Consider the following 21574-nt stretch of genomic DNA (forward strand, 5'->3'; position numbering starts at 1 on the left):
AAGACCCCAGCGTGGCTCCACCCTCCATTGGCCGCGCCACCGCTCCGTTCTCCTTTTCCATTGGTTCGTGGCTCTCGCACCAGGGCGGGACACTCCCAGAGACTTGTTTACCATTGGCTCAAGGGAGGGGGTGGGAAAAATAATTCCCTGACAGCTTTTCTGCGATGCCTACTGGCCAATGCTTAAGCCAATCGGTAAAGAGATTCCCGGCTCGCGGGCTCTGATTGGCTAGACGGAAGGACGAGGTGTCCTCCCACAGGGCACGGGAACTCGGGCATGGAGGAGCCCGCGCACAGTTTCGGCGCGGGTTTCGGCGCGGAGGGCTGGCTGCGGCGGCAGGTGAGGGGCCTGGCTGGTGGGACGGGGTGGCGCGTGGTCCAAGACGCAGGACGACTCCGGGTCAAGGCTCCCGGGCTTCTCTGACTTAGTTTCCTCAGCCCTGGGGATGCGTCCTGTGGGGGTCGGGGACCTCAAACCTGACAGATCCTGAGGAAGCCGGGGTCACAGTCGTCTGAAATTTGGGGGGTCGGAAATCTTGCATTATTGATAAGAATGTAAAATGCACACACTCCCCTACCCGCAGAGCCAGGAGTCGGTGGCTCACGCCTGTCATCCTAGCCACTCAGGAGGCTGAATTCTGAGGATCGAGGTTCGAAGCCAGTCTGGGCAGGAAAGTCCGTGAGACTCTGATCTCCAATTAACCACTAGAAAACCGGAAGTGAGCCTGTGGTACAAAGTGGCAGAGCCATGGCCTTGAACAACAACAAAGCTCAAGGACAGCTCTCAGGCCATAAGTTCAAGCCCCAGGGCTGACACAGAAAAAGTGTGCAAAATAGATGCTATCAGATGGCTCCTCAGCCCTGTTTATAGCTAGGACACATTGGGAACAGCTCCAGTGTCCAGTAAATAGTTCTTTCTGGTCCCTGGTTTCATGTAAACCTCTCCCTCCCCGATTCCTCTCACTATCAAACACAAGGCCTTGCTGTCCCTAAGCAAGGACTTAACTGTTAAGCTACACATCCAACTCCAGGTAAACTTCTGCTTTTACTAACGGTGGTTATAAAGCAGAAACCAATAGTAGACCCAGTATTAACCAAGTGATTTACAATGTGCCAGATAATGCTGTTTTTCTTGCATTCATTTAACCTTCCTAACAATCTATTACTATAGGGAACTACATAATGTGTAGGAAAACAGGCCCATGGTCATTCAGTTGAAGAATATGAGCCCAGATCTTTCTCATTTATCCAGTTGGCTGTCATACTGCGCACACTGCCTTTCTGGTACATAGCAAATGTGAGGTGGGAGACGCTTGAGCTGGGATTTGTCTAGGGTCTTCTCACGTTGGTGTTCACATCTAGGGACCTTTGTTCCTCATTCTGGTTTTCTCTTTCAGGATTCCCAAAAGCCATGTTGTCAGAAGCTTTGCTGGTGTCTGCTCCGGGGAAAGTCATCCTTCATGGAGAACATGCTGTGGTGCATGGCAAGGTAAAAAGCCTCTAGGACTTTCAAGGATTGGGTACTCCTCCCTAACACTAATCTTGCAAGAAGATACATCCTGAGGAGTAATCAAGGCAAAATGCCCCATCTCCCCAGCCATTCAACGAAAGATGTCTCTACCAATGAAGAACTACTCTGGCCTCACTCATTGAGATAGCAAAAAGATGAAAGCCCTACACATGGAATAAAATCACCTAGGTGGAATGAAAATGGGTTTGCAGAATGAGATCTGGGACATTTGATGTTTGTTTATTTTTGTGCCAGTACTGAGGCTTGAACTCAAGGCCTGGGCTCTATTCCTAAGCTCTTTTGTTCAAGGCTAGTGCACTACTACTTGAGCCGCTTTGCAGCTTTTTGCTGGATATATTTGGAGGAGATAAAAGTCTCATAAACTTTCTTGTCTCAACTGGATTTTCAGGTCTCAGCCTCCTGAGTAGCTAGGATTACAAGCATGAGCTACAGGTGCATGGCTTCACTCAGTGTTTTAGTAGTTACAATGATGCCAGCAAAGGAGGCTGACATATTCATTATCTTAATCCTAAAGCCACAGAAGATACATCCTTTTGTTATCCTGTTTTACAGATAGCCTACAGAAGCTGTGGTTTAGGAGAGAACTGGTAACTTGACCAAGCTCTGTGCACTTTGGTAGAGCTAGGAGTGAGCCCAAGTCTGTTCCAGCTTAAAGTTCATGCTTCTTCCACTTCACCTCAGCTGCCTTCTTTATATTCTTCATTCAGATTCTGTTTTGACAATGTAACAGTGAAAAGCATGGTCTTGAGAGACATTGGCCTGAGTAGAAGCATTCACCCTCACTCTGGCTGACTGCCTTCACCCTTTCTACAGGTAGCACTGGCAGCTGCCTTGAACTTGAGAACGTTCCTGCGGCTTCAACCACAGAGCAATGGGAAAGTCAGCCTCAGTTTACCCAACATTGGTATCAAACAGGCCTGGGATGTGTCCAGGCTTCAGTTGATGGACACGAGCTTTTTAGGTAAGTTCTGGGAGGAGAAAAGAGGTGTAGTAGGAGCCTGGGCCCTGAAGAAATGGAGGCACAGGGCAGCTGGGTTATTTTGAGTGGTCCCCAAGGAAGACAGAAGCCGGCTATTTCACGGAGAGGGCAAGGTGTTCTATCCTGACTATAAAATTTCGTATTGTGTTTTAATTTTAAACTGTGAAACTGCATTAGGTCTCTGTCAACCATTGTCGACAGATCATCAGGGCCTCTTGTTAGGTATGATATGGCCAGGGATCAGGGGCTCACAACTACAATCCTAGCTACTCAGGAGCTAAGATCTGAGGATTGTGGTTCAAAGCCAGCCTAGGAAGGAAAAATCTGTGAGACTCTTATTTCCAATAAACTACCAAAAAAAAAAAGCCAGAAGTGGAGCTTTGGCTCAAATAGTAGAGTGCTAACCTTGAGCAAGAAAAGCTCAGAGAAAGCTGAGTTCAAGACCCAAGACCAGCACAAACAAAAATGCATACACACTGATGTTTTAAGCCTGAATAAATGTATAATAAAAGTTTGGCGGCATAGACATCAAACTGACTGTGGTAATTCATTCCTCTTGGCAGATCCCAGATCTGGGGAATAGACAAAAAGTCTTACCCTCTTGAATGCCATGGCTTTTAGCAAGGAAAATGAATGCATTGACATTTTACATAGTTAGAAATTTTGGGCTAGGAATGTGGCTTAGTGGTAGAGTGTTTGCCTAGCATGCATGAAGTCCCAGGTTTGATTCCTCAGTACCACATAAATAGAAAATGCCAGAAGTGGCTCTGTGGCTCAAGTGGTAAAGTGCTAGCCTTGAGGAAAAGAAGTTCAAGGACAGTACCCAGACCCTGAGTTCAAGCCCCAGGACTGGCAAAAAAGGAAGAAAGAAAGAAAGAAAGAGAAAGAAAGAAAGAAAATAAAATTATTAGCTGGGCACTGGTGGCTCATGCCTGTCATCCTAGCTACTCAGGAGACAGATCTGGGCTCTTCAGGCAGCCCAGGGAAAAAAATTGGTGAGACTCCATCTCTAATTAACCAACAAAAACTAGCTGGAGGAGTGGCTCAAATGGCAGAGTGCCATTTGGTGTTAATCTTTCTGGACTGTTTTTTGCAAGTAGGTAGAGTGGTTAAGCTAGGATGATCCTTTGCTCTTTTAAGATCATACAAGTGGTTTTTCTTCCATGAGTCAGGACTGTCCATGTCTGTTTGGGGTTTGGGCCTCTGGACTACTGCTGGCATAGAAGAGCAGGCCGGTGCTTCTTCAGGCAGCCAAGTCTCGAGTGCCCCAGAGCTGGGGGGCAGGGAGATTCTCCACAATCTGCTGTCCCTGTCTAGGCTGATGCCTTATTAAGGGCCTCAGCATTCCTCAGCAGGCCTGGGGCAAGTGTGAGCAAGTTCTAGAGAGAACATTCAAACATCATCTGAGCTTCAGACACCTGCCTCTCCCTGGAGATTAAATAGAGGTGGCAGTCTTCAGGCTGGGAGGCTAGCCCAGGAGTAGAAATCTGGCTTTTATTCCCAGTTTGGGGAGTTCAGAAAAAAAAATCTTCATTTTATGTATTTATTTTTTGTTTATATGGTACCAAGGAATCGAACCTAGGGCTTCATGCATGCTGGACAAGCACTCCACCACCAAGCCACATTCTCAGCCTGAAAGCCTTTGCTTTAGAGTGACCGTCTTCAACCTGTCACACCTTGGGATCACCCGGCGAGGGTTTATTGTTTTTAACTGATGCAGATGGATTCCTACCCCTCTCCTGTTGACCATGGTGGGGCTGAGAGGGACGAAATGTGTGTGTATTTTGAAAGGAGTTGTCTGGTGATTCCAGGGACTGTGGCAAGCAAGAGCCAGCCAGGGTACCTGGCATTGCTTCTGGCTGTGCTAAGCGCCCTCCCACGCCCTCCACTGTGACCACAAAGTTCCCTGAGAACCAGCTGCTGCTTTCATTAAGTTGGTAGACTGAGGCCAAAGTCAGGCAGCCATGAGCATTCTTGATTCTCTGGTGAGCTGCTAGGCCCTTGACTCTCTAGTGTCCTGCTAGGCCCTGTGAACAGGAGCATGCTGCCTGGCTGAGGATTGCTGTAAGGGGTCTAGTAGGATCGATTAGGTGGCAGGATGTAATAAGGCTTGATCATCTGCTTCTGGTGGGTGATAAAAGGAACTTGAGGCTTCTGAGCACTTACCCTCCCTTCCTAACCACGGAGAATTAGGTTGGGCCGAGGGCCAAATGTGAGTACTAAAGAATTCTCCAGCCTTCCCTGGAAATTCTCAGATCCAAAGCTCATTCCGTCTCCATCATGGAGCTTGGTGATGGCTTGGTTTTCCTTACAATTCAGTAGCTTGGCCATCTTGAATGTAAGTTACCTTTCAAACACTCAATACCCATTTCTGAACATCCAGTAAATGCCCTGATGTTTCCCAATGCATCTACACCCAACTTCACTTCTCTGTGTCTGATGAACTTGACCTGCGGCTCAGGGAGTGATCTGTAAAGGGAAGCTAGGCCAACTTGCTTAGCGTCCTCCAGGCCCCAGGGGAAAGAGGCCTAGGCCCTTAGATGTTACTGAGGAAACCTACTGCCTGATTTTTCTCTCCTGCAATATTTCTTTCCCCCTGTTTGCAATTGTTTGCTCCTTTGTGTCTTTCGCTAGCAGTATTGCAGATGGAACCCAAGGCTCCATGCATACTAACTAGGCAAGTGCTCTACCACTGGGGCTGCACCTCCAGCTCTTTTGTTTTTATTTTGTTTTGCTGACCAAATTCCATAACTCCATAATCCTCCTGCCTCCCCCTGGCCTGGTAGCTAAGATTAGAGGCCGGGCGCTGGGGTGAGAGGCCTTCACCACCGCACCTGGCTTGGTTCATTGTCTGGTTTTATACCTTGGAAGGTGAAACCAAGCCTTTGAGGAATTGAGCTGGCATTCACTTCATGGAGGGCGAGGGAGTTTAAATAACTATGAATTGTGCCCTTACTATGGCCAGGAGCTGTGCTGAGAATTGCACACACTTAACTTTATCCTCATGGCAGCCCCGTGAAAGAGTGCTGTTATTCTTGTTGAGCCAGGAAACAAGTTTAGAGAGGGTGAGCCACAGGCTCAGGCTACGTGAGCAGCAAAGTGGCACAAACCCAAGTGTGCCCACTGACCATGGAGACTTGGCCGTGGAGCTTGGCCCGGAAGTCGACGTCCATCCACACTGCAATTCCAGTGCCTGCTCGTTCTTCTGTATTCCGTGTTTGATCACCTGAGGCTCTCTCACCTCCCATGTATGCTTGTTTGCCTGTGTGACAGAGCAAGGTGACTTCATAGCACCCTCCCCGGAGCAAATGGAGAAGCTAAAGGAGGCAGCGGGCGTCCCTGAGAACCACACCGCCACCGAGCTCCTGGCTCTGCTGGCCTTCCTGTACTTATATCTGGCCATCTGCCGGAAGCAGAGGTGGGTGTGTGGTCTACAGGAGCAGAGGGAGGGATACCCCCCATCACTGCTGCTGGGGCCCCCTAAGTTCTCTAGTGTCTTCATTGTGTGCCAGGCAACCTGGGAGAGAAGACCCTGGAGGCTGTTCAGCCAGCAAGCCAGAAGTGCTGGGCATCAGCCAGCACTGACATCCAAACCCCACACCTCCTCTGCTTGCTCCAGTTCAGTGGCACCAAAGCCACGTTCTATCCACAGATCCACGGGTGGCTGCTCCCTGGCATGGCTGTAGTATCTGCATCTCACTCCTAAAGAGTTCTAAGAGAGAGAGAGAAAATCTTCTAGTCTGCCTGAGCACTAGTGACTCACACCTATGTGATCCTAGCCACTTAGGAGGCTGAGATCTGAGGATCACAGTTCATAGCCAGCCCAGGCAGAAATGTCTGTGACACTGTCTCCAATTAACCTGCAAAAAAAGCTTCACTGGAGATGTGGCTCAAGTTGCAAGTGATAACATGCAGCTATGAGTTTAAGCCTGTTACTAGAATGGGGAAAAAGAAATCAGGATAGTATGGGAGATTATACACACACACACACACACAGATTACACACACACACACACACCCCAGTCCTGGGGCTTGAAACTCAGGAGCTGGACATGTCCTCTGAACAATTTTTTGCTTGTGGCTGGCATTTTCCGCCACTTGAGCCACAGCTCCACTTCCAGCTTTTTTGGCTGTAATCTTCAGATGTCAGCCTCCTGAGTAGTTAGAATTATAGATGTGAGGCACTGGTGCCTGGGAGCTGTGTGTATTTTGAAAAAGGCACACTCGCTATCGTCATTTTTAGAATGTGAGAATAGTTGGAAAAAATAGGACAAACCTTATTTCAAATGACCTACCCTGAAGTTTGACAGGGTTCACTTAGGGGGAAATATACAGGAGACCATATGACCTTGAACTTCCTATGACGAGTTTGCACACGCTGGGAACACTGATGGGAGAGGCCTTTCCTGGGAACACACACCAGGTGAATGTCACTAGAAGAGGGACCTGCTGGAGCAGCCAGGAATGACCCTCCCTTGGACGGCGTAGCAAAGTGTCTTAGTGGAAGTGGTGTTTGATAAGAGTCCTGAAAGATGGGTAGGGGGTTGTCTGGTTGTCCAAGGTCATCCAGGCCTAAAGGCAGCCAGTGCTAGGAAGAAAATGTAGGGCAGCAGGCCAGATGTTAGAAGAGAGGTTGATGGTCTGCCCAGAGCTTTCAGGAAGCACTAGGACTGTCAGTGGAGGGATTTCAAGGAACCCGTGCCCAGTTCTCATGGTCTGATTGACCGGGAGTTCCTGCCGGGGTTGGCTTTGGAGTTCACAGAACTGTGACAGACCCTCCGAGCTACTGCCCCTGTCCGCCCTGTCCAATCCTGGTCTCCGGCTTCCATGCTCGCGCCTCCCCGGCCTTGGAGAGTCATGCTCGATGCCCTGCTGTGTTTCAGGGTTCTGCCAAGCCTGGACATTGTGGTGTGGTCGGAGTTGCCCACTGGGGCAGGTTTGGGCTCCAGTGCCGCCTACTCGGTGTGTATGGCAGCTGCCCTTCTGACGGCATGTGAGGCGATCTCAAACCCGCTGAGGGATGGAGAGCGCGTCGGCAGGTAATCATTGTCCTTCCTGGATACGAGAATTCTCTTGCTTGGGACCTCGCCAACCCCCCCCACCCCCTCCCCGTCAGGTGAGGGTTATTACGGCGGCATGAAGAAGCTGAGGCTGAGAAGCATCATGGTTGGTGCAGGGCTGCACAGCTAGTGTTGGCCGTGTGGGATTCGAACCCAGAGCCAAGCTCTTCCTCTCCTGAGAGCATTCACTTCTTTGCCACCTTCTTCTCGCTCCCTACCTTGGCTGTCTGGGTTCAAGGGCCAGCCTTGTGGTAGGAAGCACTTGAGCTGGATATAGATGGCAGCAAGTAAAATGGACTCTCCTGGTTTTACAGCATTTGGCCACAGCGCTCCTGCGGCCCCTCTGCCTGATAATGAGCTTGCCTCCTATTGGGTTGTGCTAGATGTTAAGTGTTGCCGGGCCCTGGTGGTTCACGCCTGTAATCCTAGCTACTCAGGAGGCTGAGCTCTGAGGATCATGGGTCAAAGGCTGCGAGACTCTCCATCTCCAATAAACCACCAGAAAAAAAAGTGGTGTGGTGGCTCAAAGTGGTAGAGCACTAGCTTGGAGCAGAAGAGCTCAGGGACAGCATCCAGACCCCGAGTTCAAGCCCCACGACTAATAACAATAACAACAACAAAAAGGAACAATGTCATGTTCTCTGCCTGAGCTTGCTTTAAATTAAGTTTCCCTCCTCCAGCACGGAAGCCCTGTGGTTTTCTGTTTGCCTGGCCCTACTAGGTGCCCACTGGCATGTCTGTCACATCCAGTAACTCCTTTCCTCATGTGTAAGTTGAAGCATGGTCAAGCCCCAAGCTGCCTTGATTCCACCCTGGAGCCCCGCAGACCAGAGACCGCTGGTGTTTCTGCCGTGTAAGGCCAGGACTTGGCAGGGAAGAGGTGCAGGCTGCTCTTGGTCCTAGCAGAAAACACAACTCTTCATCCTCCGTTGTTCTTGCTGGGGTTGTGGGCCTGTGCCCTTTGACCTCTGGCCTCCACCAAGCAGAGTCCGCACCTGCTGGCCTCCACTCACCACCGTGATAAAGCCGTGTTTGTTTCCTGTCTCCAGGTGGGCCGAGGCGGATCTGGAGTTAATTAACAAGTGGGCCTTTCAGGGGGAGAGAGTGATCCACGGGAACCCCTCCGGGGTGGACAACGCCGTCAGCACCTGGGGTAGGGCTGAATTTCTCCTTTGCCTTCTTTTCCAAAATCTTAGTTCATTGTGTACACAGCCCTGTTGGCTGGGGACAAGTAGAACCAGCAGATGCTGAGCAAAAGAGCATTTTCCTGGCTGGGGAGAGGAAGAGAGATCGAGGCTCTGCTTCAGCCTTGGTGACTCCTTCCCCTGGGGTGGTGGGGGAGGAGGGGAAATTCTGGGGATCACAGCCTTGGGGAGAACTCCTGGGGAGTCAGTCTAGCTGTAGCCTCCCCTTTGGGGGGCGGGCAGGACCCGGGCCCCCAACCTCAACCTGGGGCCTGGTGGAATGCAATTGGGCTGCCCGTAGGGTGGGAAGGGAGCCGGGAACCGGGCCCGGCGAGAGTCTTGGTGCCTCCCGGGCATTTTACAGGTGAGGCTGGACGGACACTCAAGTTGCCCATCCTGTTCCGACTCCAGCACACATGCACCGTCTCTCCCAGGCCAGCATCACCTTCCACCCAGCTCTGACTACTTGCTTTTCCCTTCAGGAGGAGCGCTGCGCTACCAGCAAGGGAAGATGGCGGCCTTGCAGAGGTAACTCGCTCTGCCCTCCCTTCCCGGGCCAGTGCTGTGTCTTTGCCAAGTCACACCTGCGCCCAGGGGTTCTGGGGGGGTTTAGGGGAAAGATGAGGTCCCCCGCCCAGCTGGGACTGCTCTCCTTCCTTCCCTCCCCTTTTCTCTGAGATGAGAGGGGAAAGTGGTGCGCAGCCATCCCCTCAAAGCTGATGGGTCTGCTCAGCCGTTCAGGCGGCCATGTTTCTCTTCATTAGGAAACACGAGCTGCGGTTGTCCTCTGTCCCTGTGGACGCATCTTAGGGCCCAGGGACGCCTAGATGCCTCTAAAATGTTTCTCAGAGCTCCTGGTGGGGGCGGGTCAGAGAAGGACAGAGAGGCCACGGGGCCACCGCAGGCATGAGGGCGTGCAAGGCTGAGACCAGGCTGGAGCTCACCTGGGGGGACGTTTGCCAACTGTCCTGCTGCTGACGTGTCCCCGCTCTTCCCCCAGGGAGTTGCTGGAATGACGCACATGCGTATTGACTTTCAGCATTCTCTGTTCCGTTCGCACCACCGTGGAGAGGTCGGGTGTGGGATTAAATCTATGGGGAGCTGGGGGCCCAGGGCCATTTTGGCTATTTCAGGTCAGGCGATGGTTTGCCCCAGGGTGCCTCACCTGGCTGGGGTCTCTCAGTGTCTGGAAGATGCCTTCATCGCCCATGATGGTCTTCCTGGATAGGCAGAAGGTCCTGGACCACGGCCTTTGCCCAATGGGTTAAATCCTTGGGCCACGGTTTTGTGGTAGCTCACCCCTCCTTATCCATTGCCTAACGCTGTGGTGACTTTCTATCAAACTGTGGGCTTCCACAAGCTAAGCCTGCCCTTCTGGAGTTCTGTAGCCAGGACTCCACCTTTGCTCATTGACCTTTGCATCTAGATCATTCTTTGGGGTGAGACAGGTAACTGTCCCAATATCTCGCTATTTACTAGTTCCCAGTAGTACCCTTGGGTTGTGACAACCAAAAATGACCCCTAAAACTGGGTAGCCTGGCTCAAACCTCCACTCCTAGATACCTGGAAGATGCGAATCAGGGGAGTAAATGTTTGAGGCCAGCCCTGGTATAAAAATCATGAGAGTCCATCTCACGCAATGGCTGGGTATAGTGGTGAGTACCTGCTATCCCAGCCCTGGGGGAAACGCAAGTCCCGACCCGCAAAAATAACCAGTGCAAAATGAAGGTGTGTCTCAATGGTAGTGTGCATCTCTGCCTTGCAAGTGTGAGGCCCTGGGTTCAATCCTCAGCACTGGGGGAGGGAGGGGAAATAATCTCCTGACGTCACCTTGTGTCCCCTGCAGGGACAGCCAACTTTGATGCCAACCCCTACTCTACCCAGGAAGGAAGTAGAGCATTTAGGAGCAGAGAGCTGCTTCCTCAGGCCATCTGCCCCAGACACAAGCAGGGGCAAGGAGGGCAGAAGGCTCAGAAGGGGGCCTGTGCCTGGCCTGTTGGCAGCGGTAGAGCTGTGGAGATGGTGGAACAGGCGGTCAGGACTCCAGAGCTGGGGTGGATGGCAGCGAGGGCATCACATGGCTACCTGCACTTGTGGGCCACCCTGCATTGCTTTCCTCCAGGATCTCAGACACAGCTCCAAGCCTTGGGCCAGGCCCTGCATGTGGAGGCCAGCTCCAAGTGGGCAGAGTACAGGGAATCAGAAGAGGAGCAAGGGAGGGGCTATGGTGATCTGTGGTGGGGCCTGAGGGCCTGAATTTGAGACCAGCCCAGTCGGTGGTGAGGCTTGAATCTGGGCCTAGGCGCTGTCCCTGAGCTCTTCAGCTCAAGGCTAGCACTCTACCACTTGAGCCACAGCGCCACTACCAGTTTTCTGGTAGTTAATTGGAGATAAGAGTCTTACACTTGCCGGGCGCTGGTGGCTCACGCCTGTAATCCTAGTTACTCAGGAGGCTGAGATCTGAGGATCTTGGTTCAAAGCCAGCCCAGGCAGGAAAGACCGTGAGACTCCTATCTCCAATAAACCACCAGAAAACTGGAAGTGGCGCTGTAGCTCAAGTGGTAGAGCGCTCGCCTTGAGCTGAAGAGCTGAGGGACAGCACTTAGGCCCCACCACCGACAAAAAAAAAAAAAGAGTCTTATACTTTTCTGCCTGAGCTGGCTTTGAACCATGATCCGAAGATCTCAGCCTCCTGAGTAGCTAGGATTACAGGTGTGAGCCATCAGTGCCTGGCTTTCCAATCTTTTCTTAATATATCGTGGTATGTGTGTGTTGTATTTCTTTTTCTTTTTTCTTTTTCGATGCTGGTCCTGGGGCTTGAACTGAGGGCCTGGACTCTGTCCCTGAGTTTTTGTGCCCACAGCTAGTGTTTTACTACTTTGAGCCACAGCTTCACTTCCGGCTTTTTGGTGGTTAATTGGAGATAAAAGTATCACAGACTTTCCTGCCCAGGCTAGCCTCAGACTGTGATTCTCTGATCTCAGCCTCCTGAATAGCTAGGATGACAAGTGTGAGCCACCAGAAGCTGGCTTTATATTTCTGTTTCTCTTGTGCTGGGGATGAAATCCAGGATCTAGCTCATACTTGGCAAGCACTCTACCACTGAGCCACTAGCCCTCCACAAAAATGACTGAGCATCTGTGATGTGGCAACTCAGCAGGAAATGAAAGTTCTGGAGCTGGGCATGGACGGCTCACACCTATGGTCCTAGCTACTTAAGAGGCTGGGATCTGAGGATTGTGATTTGAAGCCAGCCTGGGCAGGAAAGTCCATGAGGTCCTATCTCCAATTAACCACCAAACAGCCAGACATGTTGCTGTGGTTTATGTGATAGAATGCCAGCCTTGATCCAAAAAGCTCAGGGACACTGTCCAGGCCCTGAGTTCAAGCCCTAGTACTGGTACCAAAAAAAAAAAATTCTGCCTTTGTGATGTTCATTTCCCTGGGGCAGACAGCCAACAAACAAAACCATGTTTAGAGCTTGTAGGAACTAGAGCGGAGTGAGGGGCTGGAAAGGGAGGGGTGAGCTGATCTAATGCAATACTCAGATTCTGGTGATGTAATTAGAGCAAAGATCGGAAGGAAGGAAAGGAATGGGCCGTGCAGCTGTGGAGGTGGGACAGAGAATCTGAAATGCAAGTGCTGGGTCCTGAAGCGAGAGTAGGCCTGGCGTGCAGCCACAGCAGGTAGGAGGCCAGGGCCACAGAGGGCCGTGTGCACCCAGGGAGAGGAGGTGAGCTGACACTGGGGTGGCCAGGCCCACGTCAGAAGCACCTCCAGGGCAGAGCCTCCAGTGGAAGCCACTGTTTGCCACGAGCCCTAGGTTGGGTGGGGCCAGCTGCAGGTCTGTTAGCAGGGAACAAACCTGGACAGGAAGCACCCCCTTTGAGGTGGGATCAGAGCAGGGCGACCTTTGCAGTGGACACCACGGTGAGCAGATGGCGGTTCTCTGGGAGGCCTGACGCTGCCTTAATCCCACGGATGGCTTAAAGAGGAGCCCTGTCCCCCGCCTCCGCCCCCACCCCCAAACCAGGCATGGTGCTGCTGCATCAGAAAGCACATTGTTTATGAAGTAGATCGAGATGGGGGCCTCCCAAAACGCTGCCCCCAAAGGCTTGTCTTTTACAAAGGAAGAGAAAAGCCAAATAGAATGTTCATCTTTTGTAAAGTGGAAAGAGAGAGAGAGAGAGCAAGCGTGGGCCTCCTAGGCCGAGAATCGATATTAATTTCATGGGCTTATGGGCGGGGAGATAAAGCAGATTTCTGGCAGCCTTTTCCAGCCCTGTTGCACTTTACCATGTGGAACTGTGAAGAGCAGGAGAATGGCGGTGTCAGGAGGTCGCGCCTCCAGCCGTCTGAGGCCCGAGTGCATCCAGCATCGCCACCCTCCGGAAGGCAGGGCGAGGGCAGAAGGGGTGGCGTGTGTCCCCAGAGACAGCTCCGCGCAAGGACAGTTGGGGTGGTGGCTTTAGGAAGGATTCAGGCAGGCGGGAGGTGACGGCTAGTCTCCTGCCTCTCCTCTTCCCCAGGGTAGCTGAGAGGCCATGGACTCCTCTGGCCACAGCGGGGTTGACGCCCCCCTTGCAGGTGCCCCCCAGGAAAGCCACCCTAACCCACATATTCTGAAGTCCAACAGAGGCCTCCCCAGAGTTTACCCCTCTCAGAGCATTTCCGATTTTGGGTTTTTTTTTTTTTTCCACCTGATTTAGGGATGCGCGACTCGTCCTGTCTGTGCAGATAATAATTCCCAAATCTGATCAACCCATGATCCTCCACCCTTCTGCTCCCCCAGCATCTCAGACCGGGGACGCCCCTGTGGGCCCCCGCCAGCGGCTGGGCGTCTTCTCTCCTCACGCCCTCTGCGACAGCGTGGTCCATATACCCTGCCAGCGCCAGGATCTGCACACACCGTCAGCACCCTGCCTGTTAGGACTGCGTTTGTCTAGGAGAGTAGTTCTGACTTTTCCTGAGTTCTCAGCTTGCGCATCACAGCAGAGAGAAGCCTCCCGGGACCTTCTCCCTTTTCTGCTCCTGTCCCCTGGGTGCCAGGCTGGCTGGCTTCCCTTATGTGTGGCTAGATGAATATTAATGGAGTATGACATCTCCCAATCTGACGTCACCTCTTGGGGTTTCTACTTTGTCCACTCTGGCAGGGTGGGTGGAGTCTCAGGTCACCTCCCCCCCCCAGGCCTGACCTTGCTCCTCCTCCTCCTCCCTGCAGGCCCCCTGTTCTCCAGATCCTGCTGACCAACACCAAAGTTCCACGCAGCACCAAGTCCCTCGTGGCTGGTGTCAGGAGCAGGCTGATGAAGGTGCTCTTGGGTGGACTTGAGGATGGGTGTAGGTATGGGGTACCCCTCGCTCCCCCACACAACTGGGGGCAGCTATCGGGGGCCCAGACCTCACAGCCTGACCTGCTTTCCTTCCCACACAGTTCCCAGAGATCGTGGGCCCCCTCCTGACCTCCATAGACGCCATCTCCCTGGAGTGTGAGCACGTGCTGGGGGAGATGGCCGTGGCCCCAGCCCCAGAGCAGTACCTCGTGTTGGAGGTAAGGTGCTCTGCAGAGCCTCCCGGAGGCCCATGTGGAAAGGCCAGGCCCGGCCTCTGGCTGGCACAACGAGTCCTCTGGCATTGGGTGTTTAAGGTTGGGGGGAGAGGGAGGGGAAGGGGGGAGCTCCCTAATGAGCAGAAGTTGTGACTAAATCACCCTTCCAGGAGATTGACACTGGCCCCGCCCACCTGGGAAGTGGGCGTGTGCTCCGCTTTACAGCTGTCAAAGCAGAGGCCCGGAGACTGGCTTCCTCCCCTCCTTTACCAAGCCAGACAGTGCTTGGGCCAGGGGCCTACTGCCTGAGCCGTTCATTGCTTTACTCAGCAGGTCTTTACTGAGCACCTACTGTGTGCTGGGTGGATGCAGGGCTTCGGTTTCTCTGCCTACAACTCCCTGGCTTTGCATTCCTTGCCTGTGGACACCTCCCCCGCTCGCCTTCCATCCCCCCGACAGGGGACAGGAAATTAATAATGATAGAGAGTTGCCTGCACACTCCCGTCGAGCCCGGAGAACGCTGGGGAAACAGCGCCGTTGATTATACAGCCCGGATATTTTTGGCAGTGGCAGCCGCTGAAATGTACAGCTCAGCTCTTGGACAGCTTTGCACTCCAAACCAGCGAGCTGTTCTCCCGTGTCACAACCTGTCATCTGATCCTCGACAGATCTGGGATCAGAATGTGACAGGTGTCTGGACCCGCCTGGGCGGCGTGACACCTGGCGCTCCGACACAGAGCGAGGCCCCCCAGAAGTGTCTCACCCAGGCAGGCTGGGGAGCGGCACCTCGAGCTGCCACCAGGCCATCACGCCTGTCTGCTCATTTGTCACAAGTGCCAGGGGCCTGCGGTGGGCTCACCAACCTGCCTGGTGGGCGCCAGGCAGGGAAGCACGCGGTGGGTCTCAGCAGAGGAGCAGCAGTGATTGGCAGCAGCAGCGCCTGCGCCACCGTCTGGGCCCCGTGCCCCGGAGCGGAGCCCCGGGCTCGGCTCTCAGGGCTGCAGGCCGTGAGGAGGTGGGTGGAGGCGGCCAGGTAGGCCGCAGTCCCTCAAGACCAGGTCTTCCCCAGGCCCACAACCACCTCCTTAATTTCTCATAGGCTAGGCTCTCAGGGCCCAGCTCACCATGTATGTGGTGAATTTAAAAGTACCAGGTGGATCCTAGGAGAGCAGAAATTGTATTGCACATAATGGAAGAAATCTCAACAAATATGTAGCTATTACCTACTCACTGGAGGTATGACCTCATTTATTTATTTATTTATTTATTGGTCAGTCATGGGGCCTGAACTCTGGGCCTGGGCGCTGTCCCTGAGCTCTTCAGCTCCAGGCGAGCGCTCTACCACTTGAGCCACAGCGCCACTTCTGGTTTTCTGGTGGCTATTTGGCGGACTTTCCTGCCAGGGCTGGCCTTGAACCACGATCCTCAGATCTCAGCCTCCTGAGAAGCTAGGATGACAGACGTGAGCCACCAACACCTGGCTTGACCATGTTCTTATTCTGCACAGCAGCCCCCCTTCCCCCACCTCCCTCAGCTATAAGGTAGGCTTTTTTTTTCCTCTAGCAAGTGACAGAAACCAGAGATAATGGCTTCAGGAAGAGCTTGACGCAGCAGTTAGAGTAATGTGGATGGCGACCTCTCTCTCATGCAATCTCTGATCATGTAGAGAGACTCTTGGCGGGTAACCTGCATCACCTGTATCTGAAGTTAACTGGTTTTAACCATTTCCATTGAAAGAGGCAGAGAAAAAGCCAGTTAGGCCCTGGCTGGTCCATGTGGGTCATGTGCCCATCCCTGCTGACCAGACACAAAGCCAGAGGCTCCTTGGCTAGGGAAAGAATGAAGTAGCGGCAGCCACAGCAGGAGGGTGAATTCAGCCCCATCCTGGCCCCCATGGGAAGCAGAGGGACAGTGTCATTTCAAGGAATGGGACAGCTGATTCAGGTGCATACAGCAGACACATGGGGGGAAGGGTTAGTTAGGGATGCTGGCCCCAGGCAGACCGCGTGGGAACAGAGGGCACCTTCTGCAGGAGCTCATGGACATGAACCAGCACCACCTGAATGCCCTGGGCGTGGGCCACGCCTCCCTGGACCAGCTCTGCCAGGCGACAGCGGAGCGGGGGCTGCACAGCAAGCTCACGGGCGCAGGCGGCGGCGGCTGTGGCATCACTCTTCTGAAGCCAGGTACCCTGGGGCTCGGGCCGGGGGCTGCTGACCAGCCTGGACTCCCGAAGGAGGGTCCACTGGGAGAATTCCCTGGCAGGGGAGGGTGGAAGCCTGCAAGCGAGTCTTAGCTGGGCTGCGTGGACTTGGGATGAGTTATTAGCCTCTCTGTGTTCCTCTTTGGTTAAAAACAAAAACAAGCTTGCAAGATGGTTGCCCACATTGAAGGAGGAAAGTGGATTGGCATTTAGAGAGTGTGGATCTGTCGTGGTGGCTGTCCCTGGCACCATCCACACGGGCCTCAGCCCCGCTCTCGGGCAGGGCGAGATGAACGTGGATGGGGTGGTGCAGAGCCCTTAGGGCTGCAGGCCTGTTAGCACACTTGGGCTGCAGCCAGGCCAGCGTGGAAAGAAGGTCTGGGCCCTGGGTCTTCTTCCCGAGTGGCATAAGCTGACGGATCTAGGGTGACAGCCTCCCTCACCTTCTAGGTGTGGAGCGGGCCACGGTGGAAGCCACCAAGCAGGCCCTGACCGGCTTCGGCTTCGATTGCTGGGAGACCAGTCTTGGTGCTCCAGGGGTCTCCGTCCACTCGGCCACCTCCCTGGACGTCCCTGTGCAGCAAGCCCTGGGCTGCCTCTGACACGGGCCTGTGGCTGCAGAGATTTTTCTGGGGCTGGAGTTGGCCAGTGGCCCCCAGCTCAGTCCTTGGCAGGCCTTCCACTCTTCGTACTGGCCTTCCTGCCCGCCCTGGGAGGCACATCTGCACTCTGCTAGGCAGCAGGGCCTAGCAGGGGCTCAGGAATCTACTACCCAGGCCTGGCCTTCATCTGGGAGCTGTCTGGCCCCAGGGCTAGCCATGTGGACGCAGGGCTGGAGCCTGGCCCCCAAGCTGTGTGCCTGCTTTCTGGATCTGGCTCTCTACTGCCCCCTGGCCTCCGGGGCTGGAGTCTTCCACCTCCTCTGAAAGCAGCCTTGTTCCCCTCCCTCCCATCCCACGTTCCATGGGTTGGAGTCGTTCAGCACTGCTTGTGTGTGGCCTGCCCTCCTGGGTAGCAAGCTGGGCCCAGGGGCTGTGCCAGGCCGAAAGATTGGCTGAGTGAAGGCAGGGCAGACCTGCCTTCTCGTGTGTACTTAAGGGTTTGGCAGGCAAGATGGTGGTGGAGAATAAAAGGAAATGCCCATGTCCACCTGCAGCCCCTTCTGTCCCTCCTTTTGCCAGTGACTTCCTCTGTGCAGCTCTTCAGCGCTGAAGGGAATGAGGGGGCTTTGGGTCTTTTTCTGGGTCTTGGTTTGAAGTATGGTTTCCCAGCACAGCTCCTGTGCGACCCCCCTTCTGCAGGAGGCCAGGGATGAAGGTGGGGCTGGGCTGAGCCTGTAGGATTTGGTGCAGGTAGCTCAGTGAACATCTGCCCTTGGCCACTAGGGGGCAGTTGATGCCTTTCCCAGCATCCTCTTGAGGAGGGGCTGGGCGCCACTGCCTGGGGTCACTGCCTGGAATCGGAGGGCAACTGGACCTCCAACCCAGCAGCAGTGGTGGGGATCCCTGCTCCTCTCCATCTCAGGACTCAAAGGACATATCACACATAATACCCAGCACTCTTGTGGCCAGTACTAAGCACTAGGCTCACTTTTTTTTTTTTTCTGATTCTGGGGCTTGAACTCAGGGCCTGGGCGTTGACCCTGAGCTCTTCAGCTCAAGTCTAGCGCTAAACCACTTGAGCCACAACGCCACTTCCGGTTTTCTGGTGGTTCATTGGAGATAAGAATCTCACGGACTTTCCTGCCCTGATGACTGGCTTTGAACCATGATCCTCAGATTTCAGCCTCCTGAGCAGCTGGGATGACAGGTGTAAGCTACCAGAGCCCCTCTGGACTCACCTTTAATCTATACTCACGGTCAGTGTCTAATTGCTAATCTCACGCCCATGTTACAGATGAGGGGCTCATTGAGGCTGAGTAACTTGTACAAGGCCACACAGCTAATCCTGAGCCTGCCCAGCCTCAGTATTTCCTCTGAGATTGGATGTATTTGGTCAGGGGAGGAGGGCCCAAGCCTGGATAGGAGCTGGAGCTGAGGGAGCATCCTGATTGGTCATGGTGATGATTGACAGCTGGCTCCCAGCCTGTGGGGATGGGAGTTTTGGATCTTCCCCAGGCTCCACCCTGGAATACCAGTCCCTACCCAGGATGCTCTGCTGTCTCTGGCGTGGCAGGGCTCCATAGCCAGGTAGCTCCATAAAGCTCCCGGGTAGCCAGGGCTGAGGAGACCAAGGTGGCCTCTGCATGCCAGCACCATGGGTTCCACAGGCTCCACTTCCGCTCTGCCACCCCCTGACCGACCACGTGATCTTGGACAAGTCTGTTCACCTTTCTGGATGACTAGACTCATCTAGAAACTGAGAAAACTACCCCCTTTTACTGAGGCCTTGTGGCAATAGAATGTAAGGATATACACAAAGCGTCAATGCCGTGCCTAGCATGCAGTAAGCACTTCATAAATGCTCACCCCTGTAACTTGTGCTGAAAGACCAGGCGGTGTCTCTCTGCTCAGAAATGGCAGTGTAGTGCACAGTGCTGATGGAAAGTGCCAGACTCGCCCCACGCCCTGAGGTGGGGCCCCTCCAGGAGAAATATCGCCAGTGCCAGCTAGCTTGGCTTCTTCCTGGCTTTCCCCCCAGATCCAACACACATCCTGTGCGCTCTGCCAGCCAGAGGATGGTCCCAAGTGACCATGGGAAGCCATTCCTGTCCCTGCAGCACACAGTAGCTCCCACAATCCCCCTGGGCCTTGAGTCCCCCTGCCTGCCCCTGGTCCTGGGGTGGGGGGGGTATCCCACTCAGGAGACAGGCCACAGATACTGGGGTAGCAGCAGTTGATGGCTGCTGTGTCTGAACCCCCGTTCCTCTTCTCAGAGGCCTTTTCCCCATGGCCCAACTGGGCAGGAGCACCAGGCCATGTGGGGAAGAACAGGACTTCCCATCTTCCTACCTGCCTCAGTTGGCTGAGGAGAGCACTCTGCAGGGGTTGCTGTGTGAGGTAGGGGTGCAGCATTCCCTCTCTGGGCCTTGGGCTCCTCAGTTGTTTCTGAGGCTATTGCTGAGGAACTCTCACTGCACTGCACAGGGTCCCAAACTCTAAACTGGGGGGGGCGGGGAGGGGAGAGACAGAGAATGATCTAAATCAGGCTGGGGAAGGAGGAAGCGGGCAGGTGATGTGTGTGTGTGTGTGACTGTCCAGGTTCTTTGTAGTCTCTTGGTGATCGGGGATAGGACCCAGAGCCTCAGGTAGGATGCGATAGGTCAGCCATCTCCCCGCTCAGCCACACCCGTAGGCCTCTCTCTCTCAGCTTTTGAAGAGATTTCAGAAGCCTGGGTGCTTTGATCAAATTGTGTGTTTAAATACTGTGCAACAATACAGAAAATCCAATTTCAAAAGCCAGGCTGCAAATGGAAACTGTCCCCAGGGTGGGGCGAAGGCTGGCTGTGGGGTGCGTACGATTGGGGGGTGCCCCCACCCCTCGGAACCTGGGTACCCGGAGCACCGTGAAGCGGGGTGGGCAGGGTGGCGGGCGGCAGGGACGCCAGCGGCCTGGTGCAGAGCTCAACCCCACGAGGCACAGATGGTATTTTTTCCCCCCTTTTATCGGCGTCAGCATTGGTTTCTTTCTGCTCTGATGAATAGATTCTAAAGAGGCAGTGACATTATTCGAGATAACAGAGAGAGCAGAAAAAGGGTCAGCCAGGGAGAGAAAATGGCAGCGCCAGCAAATAAAGGGGAGGCCCAAGGAGGGGGTGAGGCACTCTGACTCAGGTGTCCCCCTCTGTAGTGACTCCCGCCCAGCCCTGCTCTTCCTCAGTGGGGCAAGAATGCAGCGTGGCCCGGCCCCGGGGGGAGGGGGGGGGAGGCCCGGCCAGCTGTGCCAGGCCGCTTGCCCCTCCTGGCTTCTGGGCGCAGCAGCCGCCCATCCGCCTTTTCAATTCAATTCAATTAGGCCTCCCCGCTCCAAGCTTGTCTCCTCTGATATCCAGCCTAACTGATGGGGGATTAGTACTGTTTGTATTGCACGCACACTCTCCTCTGCTAAACCACCAGCAGGGCCCAGGGACCTGGGTTATTTATGGAGCTGGCCGCAGTGCTATCACTCCAGGGCCTGCTTCTTTTTCTTTGGGGGGGAAGGGGGGCCTGGGGATCCTGTTCTTTGCTGCCCTCCCCCCTTGGTGCAGCCTGAGCCCAGACAGAACTGAGCTTCGGTCCCAGCTCTACCCCACCCCCCAACCTCACTGGCTGTGTGATGTTGGGCCAGCAAAATCGCCTCTCTGAACCTCAGTTTCTTCATCTGGGAAATGGAGATGGGTGAGCAGCTGGGTGGTTGTGCTGGGGGGGCGGCGGGGTCCTGAGCGAGGTAACTGGTGTAGGGTTTTTACACTGGCACGCTGAGAGAAAACTTTCATTCGTTCCTCCGAGTGGCCATCACCGATTCACCTTGTAAACCTTTCTCCCTTGGCTCTGTTTCCAACCCCAGCCATCCTCGGTTGATCTGTTACATTGCCCAGCTCCCCGGGGAAGCCTCGCCCACTTCCAGCACAGAGCCAGGCACGTGATCACAGTTTGCCGTTCATCGGAATGAATGAAGGGTAAATGAAGAAATGAATGAATGAGTAGGAAGGGGAACAGGAAGTGAGTCTCTGGCCTGCTGTGTGGCTGGCTGCCGGGATTCCCACCCCCCTCCCACTCCTCCAGGGCTCCCAAAGGAGTTTCGGGGCCTTTGGATAGGGTTGGGTCGTGGTCAGGAGGGGTGGGTGAGTCAGGTGTGATGGTACATGCCTTTAATCCCAGCTACTGGAGAGGCAGAGACAGAATTTGAAGGCAGCCTGGACAAGGTTAATAAGACTTTATCATTTAAAAACAAACAAACCAAAAAGGCTAAGGACAGGATGGAAGCGGCAGAGCATTTGCCAAGGAAAATTCAAGGTCCCAGGTTCAATCCTCAACACCTCACTCATTCCTACTCTGCCTTTGCCCGAGGGGGAAGAAGGGCATTTGTGGACCTTTCCCCTCCTGGTGATTCCCTTGAGGGGATGAGCTAGATGGTCCGGGAAATGTCATT

The 21574-nt window shown here is 54.0% G+C and overlaps 2 protein-coding genes across 2 annotated transcripts in view; both read left to right on the forward strand.

Moving 5' to 3' along the window:
• The first annotated feature begins 269 nt into the window (after window positions 1-269).
• Mvk (mevalonate kinase) lies at window positions 270-17648 on the forward strand. Its single transcript, XM_013014510.1, has 11 exons — window positions 270-339; window positions 1397-1488; window positions 2344-2491; window positions 5783-5927; window positions 7393-7548; window positions 8619-8722; window positions 9236-9281; window positions 13975-14065; window positions 14188-14304; window positions 16334-16487; window positions 16955-17648. The coding sequence occupies exons 2-11, from the start codon at window positions 1411-1413 to the stop codon at window positions 17104-17106; spliced, it is 1191 nt and encodes a 396-aa protein (XP_012869964.1). The 5' UTR covers window positions 270-339; window positions 1397-1410; the 3' UTR covers window positions 17107-17648.
• Fam222a (family with sequence similarity 222, member A) overlaps window positions 16428-21574 on the forward strand; it is a 109657-nt gene continuing 104510 nt past the window's right edge. Inside the window, exon 1 of the mRNA XM_013014508.1 lies at window positions 16428-16487. The gene's annotated coding sequence lies outside the window, so the exon portion shown is untranslated. The remainder of the gene's footprint in view (window positions 16488-21574) is intronic.

The sequence above is a fragment of the Dipodomys ordii genome, unplaced genomic scaffold, assembly GCF_000151885.1.
Source record: "Dipodomys ordii isolate 6190 unplaced genomic scaffold, Dord_2.0 Scaffold23, whole genome shotgun sequence".
Taxonomy (NCBI): domain Eukaryota; kingdom Metazoa; phylum Chordata; class Mammalia; order Rodentia; family Heteromyidae; genus Dipodomys; species Dipodomys ordii.